At 37.6% G+C, this 27607-nt stretch overlaps 1 protein-coding gene across 1 annotated transcript; it reads left to right on the top strand.

The window, feature by feature from the left end:
• Positions 1-1632: 1632 nt before the first annotated feature.
• Positions 1633-25966, top strand: LOC145980861 (battenin-like). Its single transcript, XM_083113946.1, has 9 exons — positions 1633-1812; positions 6750-6901; positions 10863-10996; positions 15588-15746; positions 17177-17320; positions 19731-20211; positions 21103-21252; positions 22301-22441; positions 25030-25966. Exons 1-9 carry the CDS (start codon positions 1791-1793, stop codon positions 25156-25158), a joined length of 1512 nt encoding a protein of 503 aa, XP_082970072.1. The 5' UTR covers positions 1633-1790; the 3' UTR covers positions 25159-25966.
• The last annotated feature ends 1641 nt before the right edge of the window (positions 25967-27607 follow it).

Consider the following 27607-nt stretch of genomic DNA (forward strand, 5'->3'; position numbering starts at 1 on the left):
GATATAATTGGAAAGATTAGTGAGAATTCCAGGTAGGAATGTGTTCTGTACTTTTCACAGGTGGGCAAAGCAGGCTCTCAGGGAGGGCAGTTGCCCCCCTGCCCCCCTCTATCTACGGGCCTGAGTAACACAGGCACAGCTCTCACAATACTACGTGAAAGGGGGTGACCCCGAACTATAGAGTACACGAACACATACCCTTCCCTCCTACTCCCGTGAACTACTGCTGTGTAGCGTCAAATGTCCGAACTAACAATTGGCCGATATTGTAGGACGGTCGGTACTGTACAACTCTCCCCTATGTTATTTTTAAAATTAAAATATTATTTTCAAAAAAATTGTGTAACATATTTACTTAAAATTACAGTATGTTATTTTTAAAATTAAAATATTATTTTCAAATAATTTCCTCCCGGTAGGGCCTGCACCACAGGTTGAGCGAGCCTAGGGATCTACAGATCCTAAGTACGGCCCTGTGTGTGTGTGTGTGTGTGTGTGTGTGTGTGTGTGTGTGTGGGTGTGTGTGTGTGTGAGAGAGAGAGAGAGAAACATATTACTTAAATACATTACATAATCAATTCGTCCATCTCATAACAAACCAACAATAATAATATTATAAATTGTAGACTGAAAACAAAAACCGAGCTAAGTGCCAAAATCTAAGTTCCGAGAAAAACAGAAAAAAACATTGTCTTGGAAGATATCCTACAAGGTTAACATTACCGTTCTAGGCTTACCTCATTAGACGGGGCGTGTTTTGAAGGAAACACACCACACAATAACCTCCAAGACGTCCAAGTGACCACAAAACCAGTCACATGTCGCTTGGCACATAGCCCGTATTTTGATACACAGCAGGTGGCACTTAGACCAAGGTGCATTCTTATGGCCAAAGTTTGAACTACTTGCAGACTGAATATCACATAGCCCGGTTTATACCGCACTGGCATAGGCCCATGGCCCATATTTTAGCAATAAAATGGAAATCGATTGTTGTGGCACTTAGCCCGGTTTTTATTTTCAGTCTACAATTGCCTTTCGCATGTTAATGCATTTAAGACAAAACTGTTCAGCAGCAACAGTCGGAAGTACATATTTGGTCTTACTTCTCTCTCTGGTAATTTGCAATGCATTAATAATATTCCGTCCAAGTTTGGGTGGCAATCCCCCCTCTGTGGATGCGCCACTGACCACATCCCCTAAATGTGCCTTCATGCATGGTACGGTGCAACATGCACGGAGAACTTTGCCTTACAAAAGACTGATAAATAATGCTTAATGAATAATAAACGTATTGATATTGGTATCACTCATTTACTCATTTCTCCTTCCTTATTTTAATCTATTAATAATTCAATTTCAATATTTCTGCGAATTGTTCTGTGAACAAGTGGAAATAATAGTAATAGTTCTATTATTATTATTATTACTACTAAATCGTAATGTCAGAGACAATAATAAAAAATTATGAAGTTGTGATAGCGATATCAGTTTTTCCAGTGGTTTTTCTAAGATGAAGGGAAATTTTGGATGAAACGAGATACATTGGAAGAAAAAGGGAAATATTTCACCTTTAAAAGGGAAATTGTGACGACAACATTGGCTGCTCTCTGACATTGGATACAACGCGGCCGCTTTCAAAAGACGTGAAGTGAGCTTACGTTCCAACCTCAAATCACTCTTTTTAATACCGATTTTATGTAACTGAATGGTGGTAGTCTGTGAAGAGCTTTAAAGAGAAGCTGACTAAGAAGAGTAACTAATGCCCACATAAACAAATATAAGTGACAATGCTTGAATTCTTGCATTATGGTAAGTTAGTTAAGTAATGGTAACTTTAAACAAACGAACTGTTTTTTTGCCCGTAATACTATTTTGAAAATGAAAACTGAGTATGAATTTACAAATGGAAAAGGCCATTGCATATGAAACTAAGCCGTTGTGGTTTCTCGCGTATTGTATTAGTAATTCTTGAAAATACAAATATTTCATACCAATAGCAAAAACAATTACATAGAATTCGTAGGGTAAAACAAAATATAATGCTAACACAAACTAATGTTAACCTATTCTTCGATTGAAACCCGGCAATTGTATGTTGCAAGCCTATCCATACTTTGATGCTTTATGGTTATACCATAAACATAACTTTTTTGAGAATACAATAACAGTTTCATACATCGGAGACACATTTCTTCAATTTTACACAAGAAACTACTTACGGAAATGAGTTTCTCCAAGGTTTACAACGTTCGTCGAGGTATTTTCTTTCACCGTGGAATATATTTGACCGGGAAAGCATGTATTTTTCAAGAGGAATATCTCACCAATGCACAATTGGCATTGCTTTCATTTCCTTGCCCTACGACAACCGTTTGATGATGTAAGTCCATGTCAGTATTTCAACCCCCTTTTGTTTACTATGCTTGCCTAACAACCAGACCTAACCTAACCTTACCGGAAATGGTTCGTGGGGCTATCCGTGAATGTTTCATGGGGTTATCGGTCAGCTACCGTGCATAATGGTTCGTGGGGCTATCCATCAGCTACCCGTGCATAGTTATAATTTCCACTGGTGACAAACACGGTAGTAGGTATTTTTCAGTGAAGAAGGTTGAAACACTGCATACAATGTGACTCAAGATATGCCTGCCATATTGTGTGTTCTGGAAGCGAAGAAATGAATAAAAAAAAAAGCACTCAGAATGTGAAAAATTGTGTTTGTTTTCGTGTAAAAAGCATAATGGCACCTTGAACTATGTTCCGCAATACACAATTGGTAACTACGAACCATGCGAATATGCGATTTTAATGTGTCTCCGATCTATGAAACTGGTACCTACTTTTTTAACACTTTTACTTTTACAGTGGGTTGAAATTGAGATATGGTTGATTAAAATGAGCGTGTACTAAAATTATCCACCATTTACAGTGACTTAATTTTATGCAGTGTGAGGTTCGATAGTTGTAATAAAAATCATCCTGTGAAAGTAAGATGGGTTCAACTACTGAATGTTATATGGTATTGTAGTAGGTTAAACTAAATAGAGTAGGAATTTTTGATAATGTTTTGAGTGAGTTAGGTCAGTTAGATTTGGTTGCTTGAATTTTTTCTACTTCCTTTTTCCTGTAGGATATTGAACATAAAATGCATGCAAAAACAAACGAAAAACCTGTACTTGAGGACAGAACTTCACTCATAAATAAAGAATAAAAAGGACTACCTCGAAATCTTCAAAGCTTCTATGATATTTTCATACTACTTTCTAATCCTGTGAATGCTTTTCTTTTTTCTGTACAGTGTGCAAAATCATCTAAAATATTGTAGTCATGGGTGTGTAGGCAAGAGATTTTTCTGAGTAGGGCTGAACCATTTGTAAAAGATGCAACATATTTCAAATTAAAGCAAGATAATAGTACTGAAATAACATGTTATGATGTCACCTGTCACTAAATATATTTATTGGAACTACTGTATCTACTGATCAACCACCACACCTGTACTTTTGGGAGCAGTGGTGTTTCTCACATGTTTAGAACATTTGGAAGCCTGAAATGTGCATATTTTTTTTCTGAGGTGACAGCTGTTGTGATGCTCTAGTAAGATACTACTTTCAAACTTACTATTGCTCCAATTGTATAATGATTTTTGCAAGTTGTAAAGGAAAATATTCAGATACTTAAATATCTAGGATAGAGAAAATACTTCAATATTTATAATACTGGAAATGATTGTGGATGGAAGTTTGAAGTTTGGGGAAACTAAATTGTATGGCCCAAGTTCCTTTTTTTTTGCTTATGCAATTTTCACATGGTTTGATTTTGATTTACTTCTGTTAACGCATACTGCTGAGTTTTAGCGATTACTTAAGATTATTAAATGTTAAGTATCCCCGAAATGTCTGGAATTCCTTTATTTTCTTGAAGGTGCCATTTAGTTGTTTTTTTTCATGCAAATAATCTCAATTTTCAACATATCGAGTAATTCTTGTTTGTTCGTTTTCATTTGCGTTACACACAATATGGCGGAGAAATCTTGACTAGCATTGTCGATGATTGGTGGTTATGCAGTGTTGCACAACCTTCTTCATCGAAAAATACCTACTTTCATGTTACTGATTTTGTATTTTTTTTTCCAGTTTTGAAAACCCCACGAACCATGCATGGCAAGGTTCGGTTAGGTTAGACAAACATAGTTAAAATTGTCATCTTGAAAATTGTTAAAAACATTCATAAATAGCCCCATGAACCATTCATAAATAGCCCAACAAACCATGCACGGCAAGGTTAGGTTCGGTAAACATAGTTCAAATTGTCATCTTCAAAATTGTTAAAAACATTCATAAATAGCCCCACGGACCATTCACGGATAGCCCCACAGTTACATGCACGTTCATTTACATTATACACAGTAGGAAAATCGTGTGTTTGGAAACACTGACCGGTTGTTGTCATGTCATCAAGCGCATGCAAAATTTTGTTCACGTAGTAGAAGGACATCAATGGAACAGGTTTCGTGCATCGGAGAGACATTAATGTTGAAAAATATATGGTTTTCCACGAAAATTCATTCACCAAGGGGGAAAAAACACTTCCGAAACCTTCGTAGAGTATACAGAAACTCTTTTCGGTAAGTACTTTCTCCTGTAAGATTGAAGAAATATGTTTCGGGTATACTTAAATTTTACCCTTAAGATTTTGTTCAATGTATGCTTTTGTAGTTAGGTTAGGCAGGCCAGGTTTGGTTCTCTTAGCATTATAATAAAATCACTAAATGCAGTCGCTTGTTAATGGAAAATACATTGTCCATGGGAAGCGTGCATGCTTTCATAAGGTAATTTTTTAATTCTTTTTTTCAACATAAATATTGTAAAAATTGCATACATGGCATGATGAAATCTCAATAAAATAAAAGGAACTTGAGCCGTATAGATTGCGCAAGTGACCATGCTTGTAGATCACCTCTGCCAAAAATTTCCTCTCACATGTGCTTGAGTTTTTGTTTAATGTCCACTTTATGCATATCTACACTAATTGGAACCAGGCCTACAGTTTAAAGTGGAATCTGAACCACCATGTGCCTCCAATTTGTATCAAACCTGGGACATCATGATTACAAGGTGATGATGTTACCACTATGCCATTAGGGAGGCACTCTTCTTACAAAACAAATGTTGTTTACACATGCAGGAGATGAAGGAAAGTGTGGGTTCAAGACAAACAACCCTTACTTAAAGAGTATAAATAGTGATGAGCCTGTAGAAACTTAATTATTGTGCTATGAACACCAAAATCTGATCTGCTTAACCTACTCACCGAAGCATATAGAAATGGGATGAAAAAAATGTTCCGCACATGAAAGCCATGGCTAATCACACAGGAAAGTGATATAATGTTGTCTGTTTTCTCTAATATTTTCTTCAATTGTATGCACCACAGACAGTTAGCTACTCCATGGATCATCATGCACATTTCCACATCCTTCATTGAAGTCACACCCATTTCCATGCCATTGCATTAGTCATGTTATGTTCTCCATACATCTCACAAAGTTAACAAATTTAAGTTGGTTTCATGTTCCTTGCATTCAAGAAACAGATTACAGACTGCTTTACACATGCAGCAGATTCCTCGATATTCTTTATCCTCCATTGGTCATGCTGTATCTCGAAGGCACATGCAAATAAAATTGCTTATGATTAGGCATGCTGTTCTAAGCTTGTCGGTAGCTTCTTTCCTCTTTGTCTGAATACAGATGACCACGGTCTCTGCCTGGCACCCTTCATGTCTGGGCTTAGCAAGCTTTTTTTGTATCTCGGAGATACATAGTGACTGATTCCAGTCGGGTTAATGATATCACAGTTTGCTCGCAGAAAGGACTGTCAGGATCCGGAAAAACACTGAACTCATTTGTTCCATTCTCTGCAGCAGTGTGGTGAATGCAGGTAATATGAGGATATCAGTGATATGGGTCTCTTGGCGATTGTGATAATGTAGAGAATATAGAAGGTGATTTGGAGACTGAACTGGAATGTAATAATGATTACGATGAACAACAGAGTGATGTATATAAATGTTTGTTAGGTGACATTAAATATCATATGTAGTGCTAAAGAAGTATTTTTTAGATGCTTAAGAATCATTATATGTAAGACTAAAATAAAATAAGTGAAAATTAAAAATTAATCATGGATATGGTAATAAAACTGTACCTGTATTTCACAGATACAACACAACTGATCGTGTTACTTTTCCAGGTGTGACCGATGAAGGGTTAAACAATACAAACACACATCACAATGTTTAAATGCTGCTTGAATGTCTGCAAATGGCATTCATGCCTTTCCAAAGAATCAACAAACTTGGCAAGCATGCATGCCATTGTGAGCCCAGCACAGCAGTGGCAATATTTCCATGTTGCTTTATTTTGTAAATAACCCTGGTACACTCATTAGATGTATAATTTCGGCCTCTGCCATAATCAAGGAGTCCCACGTTCAATCCCCAGTGGAGGCACATTGTACAGTGGTTCAGATCCCACTTTAAATTATAGGCTCAGTCACAATTAGCCTATGTGTGCATAAACAAGCAACATTTTTAATGTTTAATTTCTCTTTCTAAGGTAAATCTACTCGTGACCACCTGACTTCACATTTCACACATAAGCTTTTATTATTGAATTCGGGTTTTGACTAAATACTTGAACTATTGGCATTGGTATATTTTATATCACTTGTCTTCCCTTACAGGTAGCAGCACCATGACAGCAGCATCTGGAGAAGGCCCCCGTAACAAATGGAATCTGCTTGCCTACTGGCTGCTGGGTCTTTGCAACAACTATGGATATGTTGTTATGCTGAGTGCTGCTCACGACATACTGAGTTCTGATTTTCATGCTGCCGTATGTATATATTTGTGGATTGTGATGTTTTCATTCATCCTTCTTCTCCCAGTGTACAGGCTGATTCAAGAGCCCCATCCCGTAGGACAACACAACTCCATTATTGTTGCAAAAAAAAAAAAAAAAATGTTGCCATCTTTATCCAAAATACCTTAACCATAATTTGAGGCAAAATAAGATGTGAACATGTGACAAATGCAGGCCCCTCCCCATCCTACACTTACGAAACTTGGACTGTGCTGCCAGTCACAGACATCCATCAGTCTCTCCTTCAGTGCAGGAAACAACAGAGTTTACCATCCAACAGTATCAAGTGTAATATAGCCAGATTTTCATTTGTACATGTTTTTCCTTTTCTGTGGGTTGATGTGGACAGTTGGAAGGGACTGCACAAGTCACGTGTTCACACTTTTTACTTTGCCTATGATTATCATCATCAGTTCATGATTCACAGGGCATTTTCAGCTACCATTGAGTCTCATATCAGGGTACAGCCTCAGCTGTGCATGTGTTAATAATCCCAATGCTTTAAATTGAAACCCACATAGTGTTAACAAATTTCCCCTCTTCCCATGTTTTGCTATGTACACTAATAATGGAGTTGTCCTATGTAACTGGACTTTTGAATTACCCTGTGTATTATTGAACAGAAGAAGACATTTTTATATGACAAACAGAACTTGTATCACCTGAAAGTTATCTATATTGTAGTGTACATTGGCAAGTAGATGACCCTTTTAATTGTACCATAAAAAATCATTGACCATCTTGCAAAGGGCATAGATCTTCCTTGATTAACATCAGTACCACTGAATACATAATTTCCTCTTTGATTCATTAGAGAATCCATTTTATTTCATGAGACATGTGAGAAAATTGCTGTGAATACTGATTTATTTTATGTAATATTTTATTCTACCAAGTATTTGTGATTTTCTAAATCTTGGTATTGAGTATTTTTTCCCAAAGTGAATAAGTTTGGCCCCATACATGCATGGAATTCTAAGTGGAATGGGATATGTATGAGCTGACACTGAATGTCTCCACACAACAGGATGGGGAGCCATTTTGCTCAAATGCTAAAGGATAGAGGCACATTTCAGGACCTAAAACTGCATTTCAAAAATTTAAATTATTCACATCTAATTATATGGTCATTAAAAAATCATTGACCATCTTGCAAAGGGCATAGATCTTCCTTGATTAACATCAGTACCACTGAATACATAATTTCCTCTTTGATTCATTAGAGAATCCATTTTATTTCATGAGACATGTGAGAAAATTGCTGTGAATACTGATTTATTTTATGTAATATTTTATTCTACCAAGTATTTGTGATTTTCTAAATCTTGGTATTGAGTATTTTTTCCCAAAGTGAATAAGTTTGGCCCCATACATGCATGGAATTATAAGTGGAATGGGATATGTATGAGCTGACACTGAATGTCTCCACAGAACAGGATGGGGAGCCATTTTGCTCAAATGCTAAAGGATAGAGGCACATTTCAGGACCTAAAACTGCATTTCAAAAATTTAAATTATTCACATCTAATTATATGGTCATTAAAAAATCATTGACCATCTTGCAAAGGGCATAGATCTTCCTTGATTAACATCAGTACCACTGAATACATAATTTCCTCTTTGATTCATTAGAGAATCCATTTTATTTCATGAGACATGTGAGAAAATTGCTGTGAATACTGATTTATTTTATGTAATATTTTATTCTACCAAGTATTTGTGATTTTCTAAATCTTGGTATTGAGTATTTTTTCCCAAAGTGAATAAGTTTGGCCCCATACATGCATGGAATTATAAGTGGAATGGGATATGTATGAGCTGACACTGAATGTCTCCACAGAACAGGATGGGGAGCCATTTTGCTCAAATGCTAAAGGATAGAGGCACATTTCAGGACCTAAAACTGCATTTCAAAAATTTAAATTATTCACATCTAATTATATAGTCATTAAAAAATCATTGACCATCTTGCAAAGGGCATAGATCTTCCTTGATTAACATCAGTACCACTGAATACATAATTTCCTCTTTGATTCATTAGAGAATCCATTTTATTTCATGAGACATGTGAGAAAATTGCTGTGAATACTGATTTATTTTATGTAATATTTTATTCTACCAAGTATTTGTGATTTTCTAAATCTTGGTATTGAGTATTTTTTCCCAAAGTGAATAAGTTTGGCCCCATACATGCATGGAATTCTAAGTGGAATGGGATATGTATGAGCTGACACTGAATGTCTCCACAGAACAGGATGGGGAGCCATTTTGCTCAAATGCTAAAGGATAGAGGCACATTTCAGGACCTAAAACTGCATTTCAAAAATTTAAATTATTCACATCTAATTATATGGTCCAGGTGCAAGAAACCTGTTTCAGGGAATATGCACAGGACACCTAAGGAGATTTCAGATCGAAGGAACAAGTAACATATGATGCATGTAGCTTGGGAACGAGCCAATCAACCGCAACATTTCACACCATAATGGCATGACAGGCTACACAAGCCTGCATTCCATTGGTGAAATGCTAAGTGGCACGTGTTGCTTGTCGCTTCAGTGCAAATTCTAAGAGATTCCAAGAAATCATTGACTGTTGCATTGGTAGACCCTCTGCCATAGTATCGTGCTACAAGTTCCATGTGTGTGCGAGTCATGTTTGCAAGACAAGAATGTGAGATTTACAACAGGTAGTTCTCAGCTCCTGTTTAAAACTTAATGCCCACTAAGACAAGGAGAAATGCAGCAACAGAACTTCTGCTGTCTGCTTCTATTGTAATCAAATGGTGTAAAACCTACTACAGTGAAACACACGGAACTGAAGTGCAGAATTTCTGTGCCAGATGTCTGCAGGTTTCTAGGGTGCAAATTTTCCATTTGCCGCATCTCCAAAAGCTCTCTTTTGTAATAACATGATGAGAAAGTGCGTATTACTCACTATTGAATACAAAATAAATACGTAAGTAGTATCAAAACTTTCCAAACTTACGTGAGTGAGTATATGTTAATCCGGATGACGTTTCAGAGGTAAATACTTCCTCCTTCTTCAGGTCTAACTAGAGGTTTTGACACCGGTCTAGAGGGGTGGATACATTTCCTTAGAAAATGGGATAATGTCGGTAAAAATTACGCTAAGTTGGGTTTTCATGTCGCCGCTGAAGTTTTGAGAGTTGTAGGGGAAGAACGTGAATTCTCATTGGATTGGTGACGTTGCAGTTGAGGGGAATCAGTCCCGTGGGGGAGGAGGTAATCTCCAACTCTGTGCGTGTAGACCATTACCCATGCGCTTCACCTTACTGCTGGACGGGAGTTACTCGGCTGCCATGTGGGCACCTGGTTTTTAGTTTTGAATATGAGTATTTTTTAGAATGTTTTACCTGGAAAGGGATTTTTACCATTTTAATAACTAGGATTTTTAAGTGTTTTTTACCAATTCCTTCAACCATATTCCTATTTAACACTATTTCACGTGACACCATGTCCGGTGTCTAGGCTTCTAGTTAGACCTGAATAAGGAGGAAGTATTTACCTCTGAAACGTCGCCCGGATTAACATATATTCACTCACGTAAGTTTGAACAGTTTTGATACTATTTACATATTTATTTTGTACTCTTTTGTAATTCCGCATGTCTTTGTTTAGCTCCAGGAAGTGTCATGCTCGGCCCCGCTACAGATGAGCATGGAAAATGTTCCGCATTGCAGTATGATGGCACAGTATATGGACTGACTGCCCTTGGAAAGGCACATGTAATTTTCTATTCAGAGGGGCTCATTTCTGGCATCTCGGTGGGTGTTAACCTTAACTTATGAAAACTGAGTGGCTGTGGTAGATATGAAATAGAAAAGGATAATTAAGAAATAACTGAAAAATTCCAGGATATGCTGAAAACAAAGAATACCAATTTTATTAGCAGATTTCCTTTTTTGTTGCAGGGGGAGACTGTTAAAAATGTTACCAACGGTTCAAGAGACTGCAACCCTACCTCAACTGGTGCCATTCTGCTGGCTGATGTGATTCCATCTCTTACTATTAAGTTGATAGCTCCTTTTCTCCCATTTCTAGTGCAGTAAGTATCTGACTGAAAATATGACATACATGTGTAAAGCAGATCTTTAAAAATATTAAAACAACCATGTAAAAAACAATAACTACATTTTAAATTGCAAGCTGTAGCTACTCAGTAGATAAAAATTGAGGGAAGATGCAGATGGGTCGAAAGGCCATAGAAGAAGATAACATGTCTGAAGAACTGATTTAGGTTTAACAGTATAATAATAACCCATGGTATAACAGCCTGTGAGGGTCAGTGCCTACCTACAGACTGCCAGCCTCACTCCCATCAGACTTGTTAGATCATCCAGTTTTGGGGCAACATGTGGTCGGTCGACCCCAAGTTCTCATCGTAGGTTTTCTCTGACTGGGTTATTGTACATTTCCTCATCATGGTGGATGACCACTGGCTGAAATCTCAGAAAATTTGTAACACTTCCTCCAAAAGATTTGAACTTGCGCTTTCCCATAGCCCAAAGCTTGCACCTTAGAACTCATGGCCATGGTGCGGGACTTAACAGTATAGTAGAGGTTTCCATTTCAGAGAGATAAAAACATCTCTTTCTCAGTATATGGGGCATACAGGCAGATTGCGTATTTCAGTAGAATGTGAGATGAAATTTGGAAAGACTGTGAACTGAGAGTATTCTATAATTAGTAAAATTCAGGAGTTTTGTTAGAATGTTTGAGTGAATTTTCTTCACAAATGTCTACTGCAAAAGAAGGGAGAGAATATGTATTTTTTTTATGAGCACATATTTTGCCAGGATCAGATTTATAAAACAATATGTGGGGCTATTTGTCATATTTTTAATTTGTGCAGATGGTTTCTTCATGATGGAAAAAGCACCAAAATCAGGTAACACTAAACAACACAATCATTGCAAGTCATTTGTATTGTAATTGTTTTCTTCTTGTTTATTATACAGGGTGGCTCAATAAGTCACTTAACACCCCCAGTACAACACCACTGCGGCATGGAACGTGAAAATGGCGATGACCAATCGTTATCAGGCCAAGGGGGAACCACATTGACTTCACCTGCATGGTCGGCAACCATCTTGATGTCCGCCATCTTGAATTCAACTTCAGAAATTTAAATGGGAAGGGGTCGTGCGACATATCAAAATGGGCTAGAATTTCACCAGGAAAACAACTGTGACATTTGTTTTCACCTAACTTTAATTGTTGCAGAGTTAACAATACCACAAAGTTATGGCTCAATAAGTCACTTAACACCCCCAGTACAAGGCCACTGCGGCATGGAACGTGAAAATGGCGATGACCAATCGTTGCCTGTCCAAGGGGGAACCACATTGACGTCACCCGCATGGTCGGCAGCCATCTTGAATTCAACTTCAGAAATTTAAATGGGAAGGGGGTCGTGTGACATATCAAAATGGGCTAGAATTTCACCAGGAAAACAACTGTGACATTTGTTTTCACCTAACTTTAATTGTTGCAGAGTTAACAATACCACAAAGCTATGGCTCAATAAGTCACTTAACACCTCCAGTACAACGCCACTGCGGCATGGAACGTGAAAATGGCAATGACCAATCGTTATCAGGCCAAGGGGGAACCACATTGACGTCACCCGCATGGTCGGCAGCCATCTTGATGTCCGCCATCTTGAATTCAACTTCAGAAATTTAAATGGGAAGGGGCTCGTGCGACATATCAAAATGGGCTAGAATTTCACCAGGAAAACAACTGTGACATTTGTTTTCACCTAACTTTAATTGTTGCAGAGTTAACAATACCACAAAGTTATAACACATGCTCAATATGACGTCCCTCTTGCGCAACACACACGTCTCTCCCATGACCTTACCACATTCTGAAGAACTTCAGGAGTTATTGCAGTACAGGCATCCACAATGCGTGTGCGCAAGTGGGCCAGATCCCTGACGGCTGTGGCTGACGGCCACATGTGACACCGGTTGTCTTGCAGGATTGCGGTTATTGAAGTCTGCGGCAATGTCACGCGTACTTCTCTCCCCTGACATCAATATGATGGCAATCCGTTCCTCACGTGTTAGTGGCATTTTCGTTCAGATCAGTGAAAAAGGAAATATGCTACTTGACATGATCAATTCACATCATCACTCTTTTAAACTTTTATGTAAAGACAAAACACAATCGTAATTCCCATGCCAACCAATACTACAAGATATGTACATACCGGTAAGTAAATATCTGGACATTTTCAGTGATTGGTCTAACAATAAATAGCACATCATCACATACTAACGATTATTTGAACATTAAACATTTAAGCAAAATGGAAAGGATGTGTCACTCTCCCATGCAGAAATCACCCTTAAATTTAAAGTTAGGTCAAAACAAATGTCACAGTTGTTTTCCTGGTGAAATTCTAGCCCATTTTGATATGTCACACGACCCCCTTCCCATTTAAATTTCTGAAGTTGAATTCAAGATGGCTGCCGACCATGTGGGTGACGTCAATGTGGTTCCCCCTTGGCCAGGCAACGATTGGTCATCGCCATTTTCACGTTCCATGCCGCAGTGGCCTTGTACTGGGGGTGTTAAGTGACTTATTGAGCCATAACTTTGTGGTACTGTTAACTCTGCAACAATTAAAGTTAGGTGAAAACAAATGTCACAGTTGTTTTCCTGGTGAAATTCTAGCCCATTTTGATATGTCGCACGACCTCCTTCCCATTTAAATTTCTGAAGTTGAATTCAAGATGGCTGCCGACCATGCGGGTGACGTCAATGTGGTTCCCCCTTGGCTAGGCAACAATTGGTCATCGCCATTTTCACGTCCCATGCTGCAGTGGCCTTGTACTGGGGGTGTTAAGTGACTTATTGAGCCATAACTTTGTGGTATTGTTAACTCTGCAACAATTAAAGTTAGGTGAAAACAAATGTCATAGTTGTTTTCCTGGTGAAATTCTAGCCCATTTTGATATGTCGCACGACCCCTTCCCATTTAAATTTCTGAAGTTGAATTCAAGATGGCAGACATCAAGATGGCTGCCGACCATGCAGGTGACGTCAATGTGGTTCCCCCTTGGCCTGATAACGATTGGTCATCGCCATTTTCACGTTCCATGTCAGTGTCGTTGTACTGGGGGTGTTAAGTGACTTATTGAGCCACCCTGTATATGTATATACAGTGCTCAAAAAAAGTTTTGCATATTCAGGGTTTATGATCATTTTATTGTACTAGATACATGGAATCATATCCAAGAGTACAGGGGAGATATACAAACAGAAAGAAAACAGTGCAGCCATGCTCTACGTCTCACAGGCATGCTTGGGATCAACAGATGGGAGTTCAGTACCGTGTTTAGCCACCTCGAGCCCGAAAGCATGCTTGAACACGACGGGGCATGCTAAGGACAGATCATTCAACTTCTCCTGAGGAAGACTGTCCCACTCTTGAATGGCAGCCTCCCACAATTGCACCTTGTTCACAGGAGAATTTTCGCGGCTGACAATTGCTGGTTTCAGGTGTCCCCATGCATGTTCCACACAGTTCATATCTGGTGAATACGCCGGCCACACCATGTGTCGAATGCCATGCACATCGAGGAACTCTTGAATCACTCTGGCTCGATGTGGTAGAGCGTTATCATCCACCAGCATGAAGCCATCCCCCAAAGTTGTAGAGAAACCTGCTACCATGGGTTCGAGAATAGCGTTTCTGTACATAAGACCGGTCAGGTGACCCTGGAGAGGAATTTGGGGCGTACATCGACCAAACATGATTCCACCCCAAAACATGATGGAGCCCGCCTGCTGTTGGTGACGTTCCTGGATGAGGGGCTCGTTCAATCTCTCATCTGATAGTCTCCAAACCCTTATGCTTTTGCTTAATGGGTGCAAACTGATGGTGACCTCGTCTGTAAAGTACGTGTGCTCTCACTGTTCCTGACTCCATTCACTGTGCATTGTTGCCCACCTTACATGGTCTCCCTTATGGTGTGGATTAAGAGGAAACTTGGGTATGAGTCTTCTTGACGTCAATCCATCCTCATGAAGTCGATTCCGCACTGTCTGATTGGAAACATTCGCTCCTGAGGCTATCCGCAGATCTTGGCACAATCTGGTAGCAGTTGCAATGGGTCTATGACGTGCCGAAATCACCACGTACCGATCTTCCCTGAGTGTTGTTTTGCGTGGCTGCCCTGTCCTTGGTCGATTAGCAACTTATTGTGTCTCCCTGAACTTCTTCCACACTCAAGAGACATCACCTTGGCTCACTCCAACACGGGCATTGACGTCTACTTGGCCATATCCCTCTTGCAGCAGCGTTACAATTCGAATCTGGTGCGGATAAGACACGGACAATGCCTCCCATCGGGCTGCTTTCAAATCTGCTCAGGGATCATGTGGCTGCCCTCTATCTGCTGAATATCGAACTCACTTGGGGCATTATGTCGGTTTCTGTCTCGAGCATTGCTCACATAATGAACATTGTATACCTTTTGGGAATATCGCGACTCAAACCGCATGCAATCATAATATGCAAAACTTTTTTTGAGCACTGTATGTCAAGAAACATAACTTCTATGTTCAAGTGTTTGCAAAAAATATGGTTGAGAATTTTTTACTTAAAATATTGTTCTTTCTTCTAGCATAAGGGTGCTCATGGTCATCATCCTAGGAGCTGCTGGATTTTTGCTTGTTGCGTTGTCATCTGCTCGATGGGTTGCTATTTGTGGTGTAGTTTGCACAGCTTTGGGTTCTGGGTTGGGAGAAGGCACCTTTCTATCTTACTCAGCCTTTTTTGAAAGGTGATTATTTTTTAATAATTCATATATTTCACATGATATTTATGTACAATATAATTTGTTTCGCTATCTGAAAATAAGTTGTTCATTTCTAAGCTACTGGTTCAGTCTCCTTTGTTATACAAATCAGTTAATTGTACGAGGGCAATTCAGAAAAAAAACTCCGTTTGCGCATATGCGTGAAATAGCTCGGGATAGCGACGTCAGTCTTGTGGTGCTGTGCGCAGTAGTTCAGCAGGCAGTGAGAAGTGAAAGGAGAAGGTTGTGTTTCAGTTGACTCATCTGCTACAACAATTGAAAATGAACGCTACAATAAAAAATCCCGCCAAATGTGAAGTTCGTGCAGTAATACAATTTCTGTGTGCAAAAACCTTTCGGCAGCTGCGATTCATCGCGAACTGTGCAATGTTTATGGACCAAACGTGATGAGTGAAGGTGTCATACATGAATGGTTGTATGTTTAAAGATGGACTAACTAACGTGCATGATGTGGCAAGAAGTGGGCGCCCATCTGTAGTCAGCAATGAAATTGACAAGCGTCGGGGGATGCTGACTTACGGTGTGGTTTTGGTTCACAATAATGCTCGCCCGCACACTGATGGACACACACAAGAACGTTTGGAGTAGTTCCGTTGGGATGTTTATGATCATTCTCCCTATAGCTCAGATTTTGCACCGAACAAATACATACAACATTGTTCCAGCTAATGACACCCGTGTCCACAACAGTAACAGAGTCACACAATTGCTCTTCAGGCACATGAAACAGTGGCTTGCGTCACTTGCGCTTCGGCAAGGACAATACGCTGCACGGTGCTGGTAGAGAGTGGCTTCATTCCCACGAGGGAAATTTTTTTGCAGAAGGAATTTCAAACCTTGTAAAACGTTATGACAAGTGCTTCAATTTGAATGGTGATTATGTTGAAAAATAATGTAATATTGTACTTTTGTAATGTGTATAATAAAAGTTCTGAATCTACGAGTGTCTGTCATTGATAACAAAACTGAGGTTTTATTCTGAATTGCCCTCGTATCTCAGATGAATTAAGTTTCCATATAACAGACAAAACTTCTTTACAGGGCAGTAGAAGATGAAACAATGTCATTTTTGTGTAATATTTGATCAGTTTTTGAAGTATCCTATATTCAATTAATATTCCAAATGGAAGACTTTTTTAACTATGTGGAAATTCATGATACATTATGGGTTAAGTCTTATGTTTGATTTCTTTGTGTGACTATTGTTCAGTCCTATTTAGAACAGATCTAATTCAGATTATCCTCCGTGCGAAATAAAGACCTTAATATCATACATTATAGCTTTATAACTTCCATTTCATCATGTTCATCATCATCTTTTATTGTGATCAAATCATGCTACTTTCACATTGATTTAATTTATTAAGACACAATTGCTTTTTTCCCGAAATTAGAAATGTCATTTCCACGTGGTCATCTGGTACTGGTGGCGCAGGCATAGCAGGCGCTGTGTCCTATGCCTGGCTTACGGCTGGAGGAATTTCACCAAGGAATTCATTGCTTCTCATGCTGTCTGTTCAAGTTATCATGGCATTCACGTAAGTGGATACTTTTTTTAAAAAAACATTTCCATTTGGTATGCTTATATGGTTTGTTATGTAATTGGCATCTTACTTCCCTCATCCACAATCCCTCCCCCTCACTCTGCAATGAAAGTTTGCACAGGTCTCAACTTAAACATATTATTCCCTCACAATGAAGGCTAGGTGCACTTACTAATTTTGATGCTGCCATCTTTAAACTTATTTGCATAGGTAGTATGATTCGATTAATATGGCTCTGATTGCACATGCATGTTTTGTGCAAAGCCCTTTTGATGGTACAGTGTCTCTCAAAAGTTTTAGGACAACGACATTTTAAACTAGGCAACCCAATTTACACAAGCCGTTGGTGGGTTGCGTGCAGAGTTAGGCTCAATTTCAGGGTTGCCACATGCACAATAGATATTTATAAAATACACGAAAGAAATATAAACAAGTATTATTGTATAAAATTATTAAAAATATCACTATTATATCGCAAATGACAAAATTATTTCTGAAAGAAAAAAATAGCTTTTCTAGTATTTCATCGCTGATGAGTTTCTAGTAAGGAAAAGAGGTGAGAGGAAACGAAAGGTTACAAAGGAGAGGAGAAAGAGAAAGCGAAAGGAGGAGAGAAGAAAGAGAGTATAGACGAGGAGAGGAGATGTAGTGAGGAGAATGGAAAAAGATTCGAGGAGAGATGAGGAAAAAAGAACAAAGAAGAGAAAAGAGAAGGAAAACGAGACGAGAGGAGAGGAGGAGATGAGAGAGGGAAGTGGAGAGTAGAGTAAAGGAGAGAAAAGGAGAAGAACGAAAAAAGAGAGAATAGTGCAGTGGAGTCGGAAATCTAAGACAGGAAAGGAGATAAGAGGAGTGGAGAAGAGTGGGATGGAGATAAGATGCAAGAAAAGTAGGGAAGGCGATATGAGATAAAAGCATAACAGAAAGAGGGGAGAGAAGAAGGAGAAGGAACTGGAGAGAAGAGGTAGTTGCAGAAAATATCCTCTGAGCGTCAAGAATGGATGCATTGGTCAAATTATCGACATGAAACATTCAATAAAATTTTGAAATGTATTGGAGAATATATTAGATCGGTGCGAAATGCCTTTTGGCTGAGTTCAGAGCAAGTTAAAATCTTTGATTTTACCTGCGATTACACCACTAAAAAAAATGAACGTAATTTTTAATATTTATTCAATTTTTCTCCACTTCTCGGTTCGTTGAAATGGAGATTTTGTAATTCAATATTTCCCCTCCCCCCATCGTTAATTTCAAACGGAATCATTCCGTTTCACACGGCGTGGACAATGAACACGATGGGATATGTCTAAAACTTACGAAAATTTTCTGCCACCGGAAGGGTTTGAACCTACGACCATCAGTTTGACAATCCTGAACGATAGCCACTACCCTACAACCTTTAGCTCCTTTTACCTTTTTTTACCTTACCTGTGTGAAATGTATTTTTAAAGAAAAATAAGTATGTAGGAACTTTAGTGAAAAAGGCAGGCTGAACCAGGACTTGAACCTGGATCCATTTCATACTGTGCCATTTCTCTACCAACTGAGCTAGAGAGTCTGCCTGGTTTTGCTGCTGCTATTTGACATGTGTGGAATTGTCTTTCTGTGCTATCACTACAGGATGTGTTGCCCTTGAAACACTGATATGTTGACAGTGCCTAGTTTCTTCCAGCATGGAGCTGTATATTACCTCATAATATGGCAAACATAGGGGATGCACTTTGTAGAAATTTCAGCCAATCATTCTAACAAGCAAGTAATTATTGTTATCAATGCTGAGTGCATTCAGCTCCTCAATAGCATAGCGGTGGTTATCCTGAGATCACAACATTAACCACTAAATATCACCCATTAAACCAGGTTTGATATCCATAGATGAACATAGAGGTTTAGTTCCCACTTTAACTGTAGGATCATCCCCAATTAACCTATTTGAGCATTAACTCAACTTGAAACAAACTTTTTAAAACACTAACCTTCGTGAAGTATAATCAACACTAAATGCAGAAAATTATCTGTATAAAAATGAGCCATTACTTCAGTGGAGGTATTAGAAGCTCTATTAAGCATTGTTTTCAGAATTCTACCCCAATCTGTTCACTAATCATGACTTCTATCTTGATGATGCAAAAGTTTCCTGGAAAAACGTGCATTTTTGGTGTTTTTTAGGTGGGGTTTTCTAAAAAGTCCCCATCGGAAAAATGTGCTCAGTCCACAGAGGTCAATTCTTACCTTAATGGATATGTACTTAAAAGCACATTAAAAGGCCTTACAGGAAAAATATATTATTTTGTTAATATTTTCCCTACAAGTGATTTTTTTTTGGTGCTAGACTTTATTCAGTATTTCAACATTTTGTTACACTGCAACTTAACTTCATCTTTTATATTCTTTCTGTCCATAGATTTTGGTGCTTACTTAAGCATCCAGAAGGACAAGGTGTATGCGGTCCAAGAAAGGTTGCCAGTAAAAGTACATCTGCAGTGCGCCCTCAATCTGCCGTCAGTACTGCCGTTAGCACTGTTGGTAGTGCTGCTACTCACTTGACCATTGAAACTGAATCTTCCAGCAAGGAAATTTATCTTGAACTTCCCATTGGAGCTAGCGTTGAAATTAAAACTGAAATGCCCAGCGATGTGGAGACATCAACCGAACCCACACCACCAGGCAGTCAACCAGGCAGTCCACCAGGCAGTCCACCAGGCAGTCCACCATGCAGTCCAGCAGGCAGTCCACCAGGCACTCCTCCATCCGAAAGTGCTGATTTGAGTAGAAATATATTTTCTGAGTTTGTGGACAAGCTTAAGTCTGTGCCAGCGCTAATTAACTACATGCTTGCTCTGGGAACGGTCTTCTTGTTTGAATATTTCATCAACCAGGGATTGGTAAGTTGCATGCAAAATGTGTTTATATTATAGATTAATATAAATTATCATAATTATTTTTCATGTAATTCATGTACTCTACTTTTGTTTTGATACATGGTTTGTTTTTGTATGGCAAAATCAGGGGCCTCCCCAATGGTTTAGTGGTAACACCATCATCTTGTAATCAAGGGGTCCTAGGTTTGATACCCAGTGGAGGCACATATTGGTTCAGATCCCACTTTAAACTGTAGGTCTAGTCCCAATTAGCCTATATGTGCATAAAGTGGACTTAAAACAAAAATTCAAACTAAGGTAAAATCTATTACAGTCACCTGGAAAATCTTGAGAAAATATTGTTAAATCAGAGACTCGTTGAGTCCTTTTCCTATTTCTGCTTTGAATATGACAAATAGAAAATTAGAGGTTCTCTTATTGTGACTGCATCTCGTGATCACATTTTTCTGTAAGTGTGTATTTGAACATCAGTGGGAGTTTTTGTAAAACCATAACAGATGAAGGCAAAAGATGTTCAGGCAACTGCTTCTTCTGCTGGCCGCAAACTCCACTGTCATTGAGACAACATAGTAATTTGTAAATCATTCAGAGAGGAAAGAAAGGTGAAGATGGATTGGTAGGAATGTGTGTGATTAAAAATGTAATGTTGCAAATGGCATTATGAAAATTCTCAAGATATCACCATCCTCGCAAATTCAAGGTATAATCAGGAGACACTTATTTGACTAAAATTATATTTTAGCTTTTCTTTCTAATTTTTCTATGTTTCCTTCTCTAATTTATTTTATGTTGATTCCTCTACACTTGTTAAATTTACTTTACAAACCTGTTATCTGTGACGATGTATTTTTCATGTTTTATATTTTTATTTTCGTTATTTCTTCCTTCATTTAGTTTGAACTGATCTACTTTGATAACACTTCAATAAGCCACCAAGAGCAGTACAGATGGTTTCAAGTTGTATACCAGATTGGAGTCTTTTTGTCTAGATCATCGGTTAATTGTTGCACTATTGACCGTCTGTGGGTGTTATCAGTATGGCAGGTAATTATGTCATGTGCCTACTCTAAAATGTTACATGATAATTGTTGTTATCATCTTTGACAAATGGAAATAATAATCTAATTCATTATATATGCTTTAGTCTTGTTTCATTCATGTTTCCATTTGACATTTGAAAGCCAGCATCTCCTTTAGTTATAGCCCATAGCAGTGATATATTTTATGGATTATATATTTTGCCACCTGCCTGTGAGGCAGAGTGGTTAGCACAGGGAGCTATGTTGCCAGAGGTCCTGAGTTCGAATCCTGTCTTGGGCATTCTTTGTGAGTGTCTGTTAATCAATTTCATCATATCACTCTTCTACATCATCATGATTAGTCAAAAGTGGCACTAAATAACATAAATAAAATGTTCCACCTTGATGGAACATTGAGTACTTGACTCAAAATCTTGCCACCTAACATTCAGTGTTCAGGTCTTGCATGGACATTCCCTTGTGAGCATCCTTTCATTAATTTCGTCTAATCATGACTCATTATCATTATCATGAAAGCCTAGAGATTCAGAGGAATCTTATCTGTGCAGCAACATATTTTACACATTTCCTTGTTAGCTTTATGCATCAATCTTGAATGCCTTCTGTTTGATTGTGGAGGCTTGTTACTCCAGAGTAAAAGAAAAGGACTATTCTTTGCATGTGACAGGTTAATATATTTAATGAAATGCTTAAAATATATGTAGCATTGTAACGCTTGCCACAAGTTCATCCTCAAGTGAGGTAGCTGACCTCCATGCCAGAGTGGTTAGAGCAGTATACTATGTTGCCAGGGGTCCTAGGATCGAATCCTGGCCTGGGTGTGGATGTTCTTTGTCAGTGTCCCTTATTCAATTTCATCGTATCATCACTCATCCTCGTCTTCACAATTAGCTCAAAGTGGCAGAAAAGCATAGTAAAATAAACTATATCAATTAAGTGAGATCAGTTGCATCATTAATGTCAATAATAATAATAATTTGGTGGAAGGTCAGCCTTAAGCAATTTGTAGAATGTACTATATCTGTAAGTTTCTAAATATTTTTTTTTTTCAGGCAATAAATGTGGGCATGTTTACGTTTCAAGTGATTTACAAATACATCCCAGTGATATGGATTGTTTTTGGTTTAATCCTGTGGGAAGGCTTGCTCGGAGGAGCTGCGTATGTTAACACATACAATAAAATTTTGTACAGTGTAAGTATATAACACCAGCTACTTTGAACTTGAATAAATAATAAATTTAAACAGCATTATATTTACGGTAGTTATGTTTTTATTGAAAATTAGATATTAGTTTCATTAGTTATATACAGGAACCAGGTAACATTGCGAGTTCTAAATTAACAAAACATATCAAGCAAACAGAGAAGAATTGTAAATTAAACAAATTGGAATTTTCTAAAAACTTGGAACATATCACACATTTTCCAAGGGTAACAAAATACATCTTAAATTCTGCATTTGATTCCTATTTTACTCATAACTTAAGGTTTACTGTATCTTTTTTTAAATATTGTTGAATTAGCATAACTGCTTTTGATAAATGGAAATCCTCCTGTTATGAGTGATGTATTGTGCTGGACTATGAAACTCCAAGGAAACTGGAAATTTTAACTGAAGAACTGAATTATTTTAAGATCATATTTGACCCATTGAAAAAGCCACATAGCATGCCTTTGTTCTCACTATGTCTTTTATTGTTCATTTTGAGGAGAGGCGGAAGGGGGATACATTTTCTACTTGTCCCCAAAGGTATTTTTTTTTTATATTCCTGTGAATTCAAGAGACCAACCAGTCTTTAACACGGCAATATCTTATGTAATGGAAATGTAATAATATATAGTATGAAATTTAATTAACAATCAATTTATGTTGTAAATTGTAAGTACGTGTTCCTGTGTTAGCTTGCCATCACTACCAATTCAGTACTTATGAACTTTAGAGATTCATTGGAATAAATAAAATTAAAATAATTATAAATACATAGATGCACAAATTTTTGGAAAATAAAAAAGCAAAATTTTGGTACAAAAACAGTTGATTTCAGGGTCAAAAGTTGTAAATAAAATAAAGTTCTGGTATTTTTGTGGTGAAATATCGGACCAAAAGCAGTATGCAAAAATGACATTTTGGTTTGAAAATTGTGAATATAATCCTAAATTTGCACTGCACTTATTACACAAAATAAACATATCCCTTCTAATAGTACATTTATGTAGTTAACAGAGTATTAAGTTTATTCGTTTATAAAGGGGTCATTTTTGCTTCTGAAATATTTACAGCAAAATTAATAAATTTTCCGTGAATTGCATAACTTGCAGGATAATTCAAACTTCAGAAAGTGTTGCGTCGGTAAATAAACACTAAATTTCGTTTTAAGAGTCCATTTCACATTTTGCAGTTCATTTCGTGACAAAACAGGGCACCTGTTTGAGTTTCACCTTTCTGAAACATGAAAAATTATCATTTCAATGTGTTATTTCATATTTCGTGTCAATTGGAATTATGATTAGTGGTAATGCTGAAGCCTTGTAATCAAGAGGTCCTGGGTTTGATCCCCATTGGAGGCACATTGCATAGTTGTTCGGACCCCACTTTAAACTGTGGATCCAGCCATGTTGAGCCTTTCTGAGCATGTGGTCTTTAAACAAACAAATTTTGACTAAACTCTTTTGGTCTTCATTTACAGAATACACCAAGGTTAACATATGTTCTCTCTTCCCCAAATAATTCTTCTTTAGATAATAAAAGGGTCAACCAGGTGGATTTTCTTTTCAGAGTAAAAATACCTGGGTTTTCTTACAAACCCTTAACAAAAATTTAAAATGTTAAAAATATGCATAGCAAGTCACAACATGCTCACTGGATGTCATGGTACTGTATTTCAAACTTGAATACAATCATCACTAAATTTAATTCTCAGATAATGTTGATAGTGACCAATAAGTCAATATCAGAAACCTACACAAACCATCTCTCATGTTGCTTCATCTCAGATTCAAACTTGTGTCTACTACATTACACGGTATCATGTGGCATCCAGATGATTTAGTGTGCTTTTTTATTGCATTTTATAGTTACAGTAGAAAGTTGTTATAAAAAAGATGTAATAAAGTATGAACAATCATCTTGATGTAAAAATGTTCTTCGTTTTACTTCACAAAATGTGGAAACCCTAAGAGGAGTGATGGGTGACAAGGAACATGACAAGCTGCACATGTCACTTGCATGCCTCTGGGCAGTTTTCTCAATACTGTGCATTGTGTCATCTCGGTCTGTTGTTCACACATGCATGATAAATGTTTTGCTTTAGACTAAAGAGGCCTATCTCGCTTCAATTACACAATGAAGGTGTGTAATTAATCCCCGAGTCACTGGTTGTGTCACCTATCACCTGCTGCTTTGGTCTGAAAGCTCCCTTAAATACATGCACCATGGAAGAATCACTGAAAGGCCAGGCATGCACAGAAATTATGACCAACAAATTGGTTCATATGAATTCCTTCAGCATGGAAAAAAAATGAAGATCTTACTTTCTCAGTTTGAAGTGCCAGTGTCCTACAAACTTGTGACCCAAGTAATTTATATCTGGTTAATGGTCTCCTCAAGTGCAAGGCCTTGGGTAAGTGCCTAAGTCATCCCTCTCTAGGGATACATAACTGTAGAATAAGTAACATAGATGCTCATAAACCCTCAGTCAAATATAGAACACACACCACTTCATAATGGTAGTGTCATGAAGATATAGAGTGATGAAAATTGATGTTTTTTCTCTTTTCTAGATTCCAGAAGACAAGAGAGAATTCTCTATGGGAATAACTTGTGTTGCAGATGCTATTGGAATTACCTTGGCAGGATTGCTTTCTATCCCAGTTCATAATATATTGTGTGCCCTGCCAGAGCCTCAATAAAGAACAACATTTCTGGAAAGTGGCAGTAACGAAGCTTTATATTTTCAGTACTAAGATTTGTTCAGTGTTTAATGTTGTTCAATATTCTAATTTTTTTTTAAGTGTTCATGTGGTCAACCACCTACGATTTTAAATTGGTGTTGTCTATATGTAGTTAGTCCAGATTTCTTGTTTCCAAAATATTAAAGGACAGTTCGGAGAGTTTTTTTTAAATATTTTGAAACAATGACTTTTTAACTATCACATGTTTATTTTAATTATTGATCTGTAAGTGCTATATGATGAAAATTTTTTATTAGATACAGCTATAAACAGAATTTTTGTCAGGTGATACAATTACTTTTTTGAATTTGTTTGACTCATGTATATTAAATAAAATTCATTTTTCATGAATGATATTAAGTATTATGGGAGATTTCAAGTGTGATATTTATGAATGAAACCAAAGAAACATTGTGATACTAGTGATATAAGATTTTAAAAGTGAAAAACTGTTCAAATAAATCTAGTCTGTTACATACACACACATTATTTGGCTGATACTGCCATATATCATTCCACATTCAGAAACGTTACTGAGTGGTACTTAACATATTTTTCCTAAAGCCTTTCTATCAGCATTTTAAGTACTGGCAGAAAATTAATGTAGAAAGTTTGAAGTGTATTTGTTAATAGTTAAGAAGTTTTTCTTATCCAAACTCTTCATGTTAAGTCATAAAAGTTTCATGTGTATCAAAGAAAATGTAAGTCATATTATTAACATGTGACAATAATTAATATGGTTTTGTGTTGAAGCAAAATTGTTGTTCAGATGAATCTTATTAAAACTTATTATTTCGATAAATTTGTCAGCTGTTTCATTCTTGTTCAATCCACACACAGTTGTGTTCCATTACATTGCTACATAATAAATGTGTTGTAGGGCCCAATAGAGTAATGATCTATGAAACAGAAATTTCTATGTTCAGCTGCCATAACCCTTTATATTGCTTCTGATTTTTGTGGTGATGGAATGGGGATTTCTAAAAGTGGACTTTTAAATGTGAAAACACTTGGTTTATCATAGGCAAGGAAAATTGTAATAACATTAAGTAGGTAAATGGCATGAATGACAGTACGTTCAGTGCAAAAACAGTAAGTTTACATGTTGAAACTTTACTTTGTTCTGTGTGTGCAATCATTTACACCAAGAATCATAAAAAAATCTAAATATAATTTTAAAAATACTTCTTACAATGTAATCTTCAGAACATCATAGGAAACAGGAGCATGTGGTGACATTTGGGTTTAGGCAAGCAGCTGCAAATGATTCCATTTCACCATTAAGCTTATGATCATATAATACAAGTTTCATTCAATATATAACCGGAAATATGTTGTAACAAATACAGTTTGTAAAGAAATAACAGTGACACATCATCCTCACAGAAATTTTCATGAATATCAGTACATAACACAGGCATATAAGAAGCAAATGAAAGCAGAATACTAATGGGTTTTATGGGACATCTTCTCCCATGAGCAGTGCTAGTCACTTGTTTCTGTATTGTTAATACAACCACCAGATGATGCTGTAGCCGCGGTGGCTCAGTCAGTAATGCATCTGACTACCATGCTAAAGGTCCCAGGTTCGATCCCCGGCCAGTTCAAATCCGGGAACTTTTCTAACAATGGAAGCAGCCCCGGTGCCCACCCAGCGTTGAATAAAATGGGTACCTGGGGGAAACCCTGGGGGGTAAAGGCGGTCAGGGGCATGATGCTGATCACATCACCCCCACTCACGACCGGATCAAAAAAGTGTTGGGCGTCACCCCCTATACGCCTTCATGGCGTAGTGCTATGCACAGGGGAGCATTTTACCTTTACCATCCAGATGATGCTGAAATCGTACATTCATTATTTTTCTGAGAAAGCAGTTACTGTGAAGGTGTAAGAAGTCTGTGTGAGGAGTTCCTTTTTAATCTGCGTTAACTGACCGCGTGGTGACTTTTTATTGTTTTGTGCAGTGACTGTGTATTGTTTCAACAGTGTTACATGATAGTATTGTTGGTATCTGGAAAGTGTGAATGAGCCAAAATGGGTAAAAAATGTGACATTTCACCTTGTAAGCAAGGGCAAATTCTTGCTTTGCATAGTGAAAGCAAATCCCTGAGACAGATTGGTGGAATACTGATAATTCATAATTCAAAAGCAGGCAGAGAACAGAATGAACATCATAAATCGTCTCTCCGACAACATTGTGGCAGAAGGAAGAAAACATCACCTAGGGCAGATCGCAAAATAGAACAACAGCATTGACAAATCGAGGACCAAGTTTCCTCCAAATTGCATCTGTTCCACGAACAGTCTTTTAATTGATCTCAGTCATACTAGTGTAGTGCCTCGATTGCAAGATGTGGGTATTACCAAGAAAAAAACACGTAAGAAGCCGCAGCTGACACAAGCTCAC

The sequence above is a fragment of the Lepisma saccharinum genome, chromosome 2 (assembly GCF_977018435.1).
Source record: "Lepisma saccharinum chromosome 2, izLepSacc3.1, whole genome shotgun sequence".
Lineage (NCBI taxonomy): Eukaryota > Metazoa > Arthropoda > Insecta > Zygentoma > Lepismatidae > Lepisma > Lepisma saccharinum.

What these genes read in the sequence shown, in the direction of transcription:
- LOC145980861 (XM_083113946.1), top strand. Translation starts at nt 1,791, where the DNA reads ATGCTTGAATTCTTGCATTATG. An exon ending in GTTCTGATTTTCATGCTGCC is followed by an intron (nt 6,902 to 10,862) that starts GTATGTATATAT and finishes TTTTTGTTGCAG; the next exon opens with GGGGAGACTGTTAAAAATGT. An exon ending in TTTCTCCCATTTCTAGTGCA is followed by an intron (nt 10,997 to 15,587) that starts GTAAGTATCTGA and finishes TCTTTCTTCTAG; the next exon opens with CATAAGGGTGCTCATGGTCA.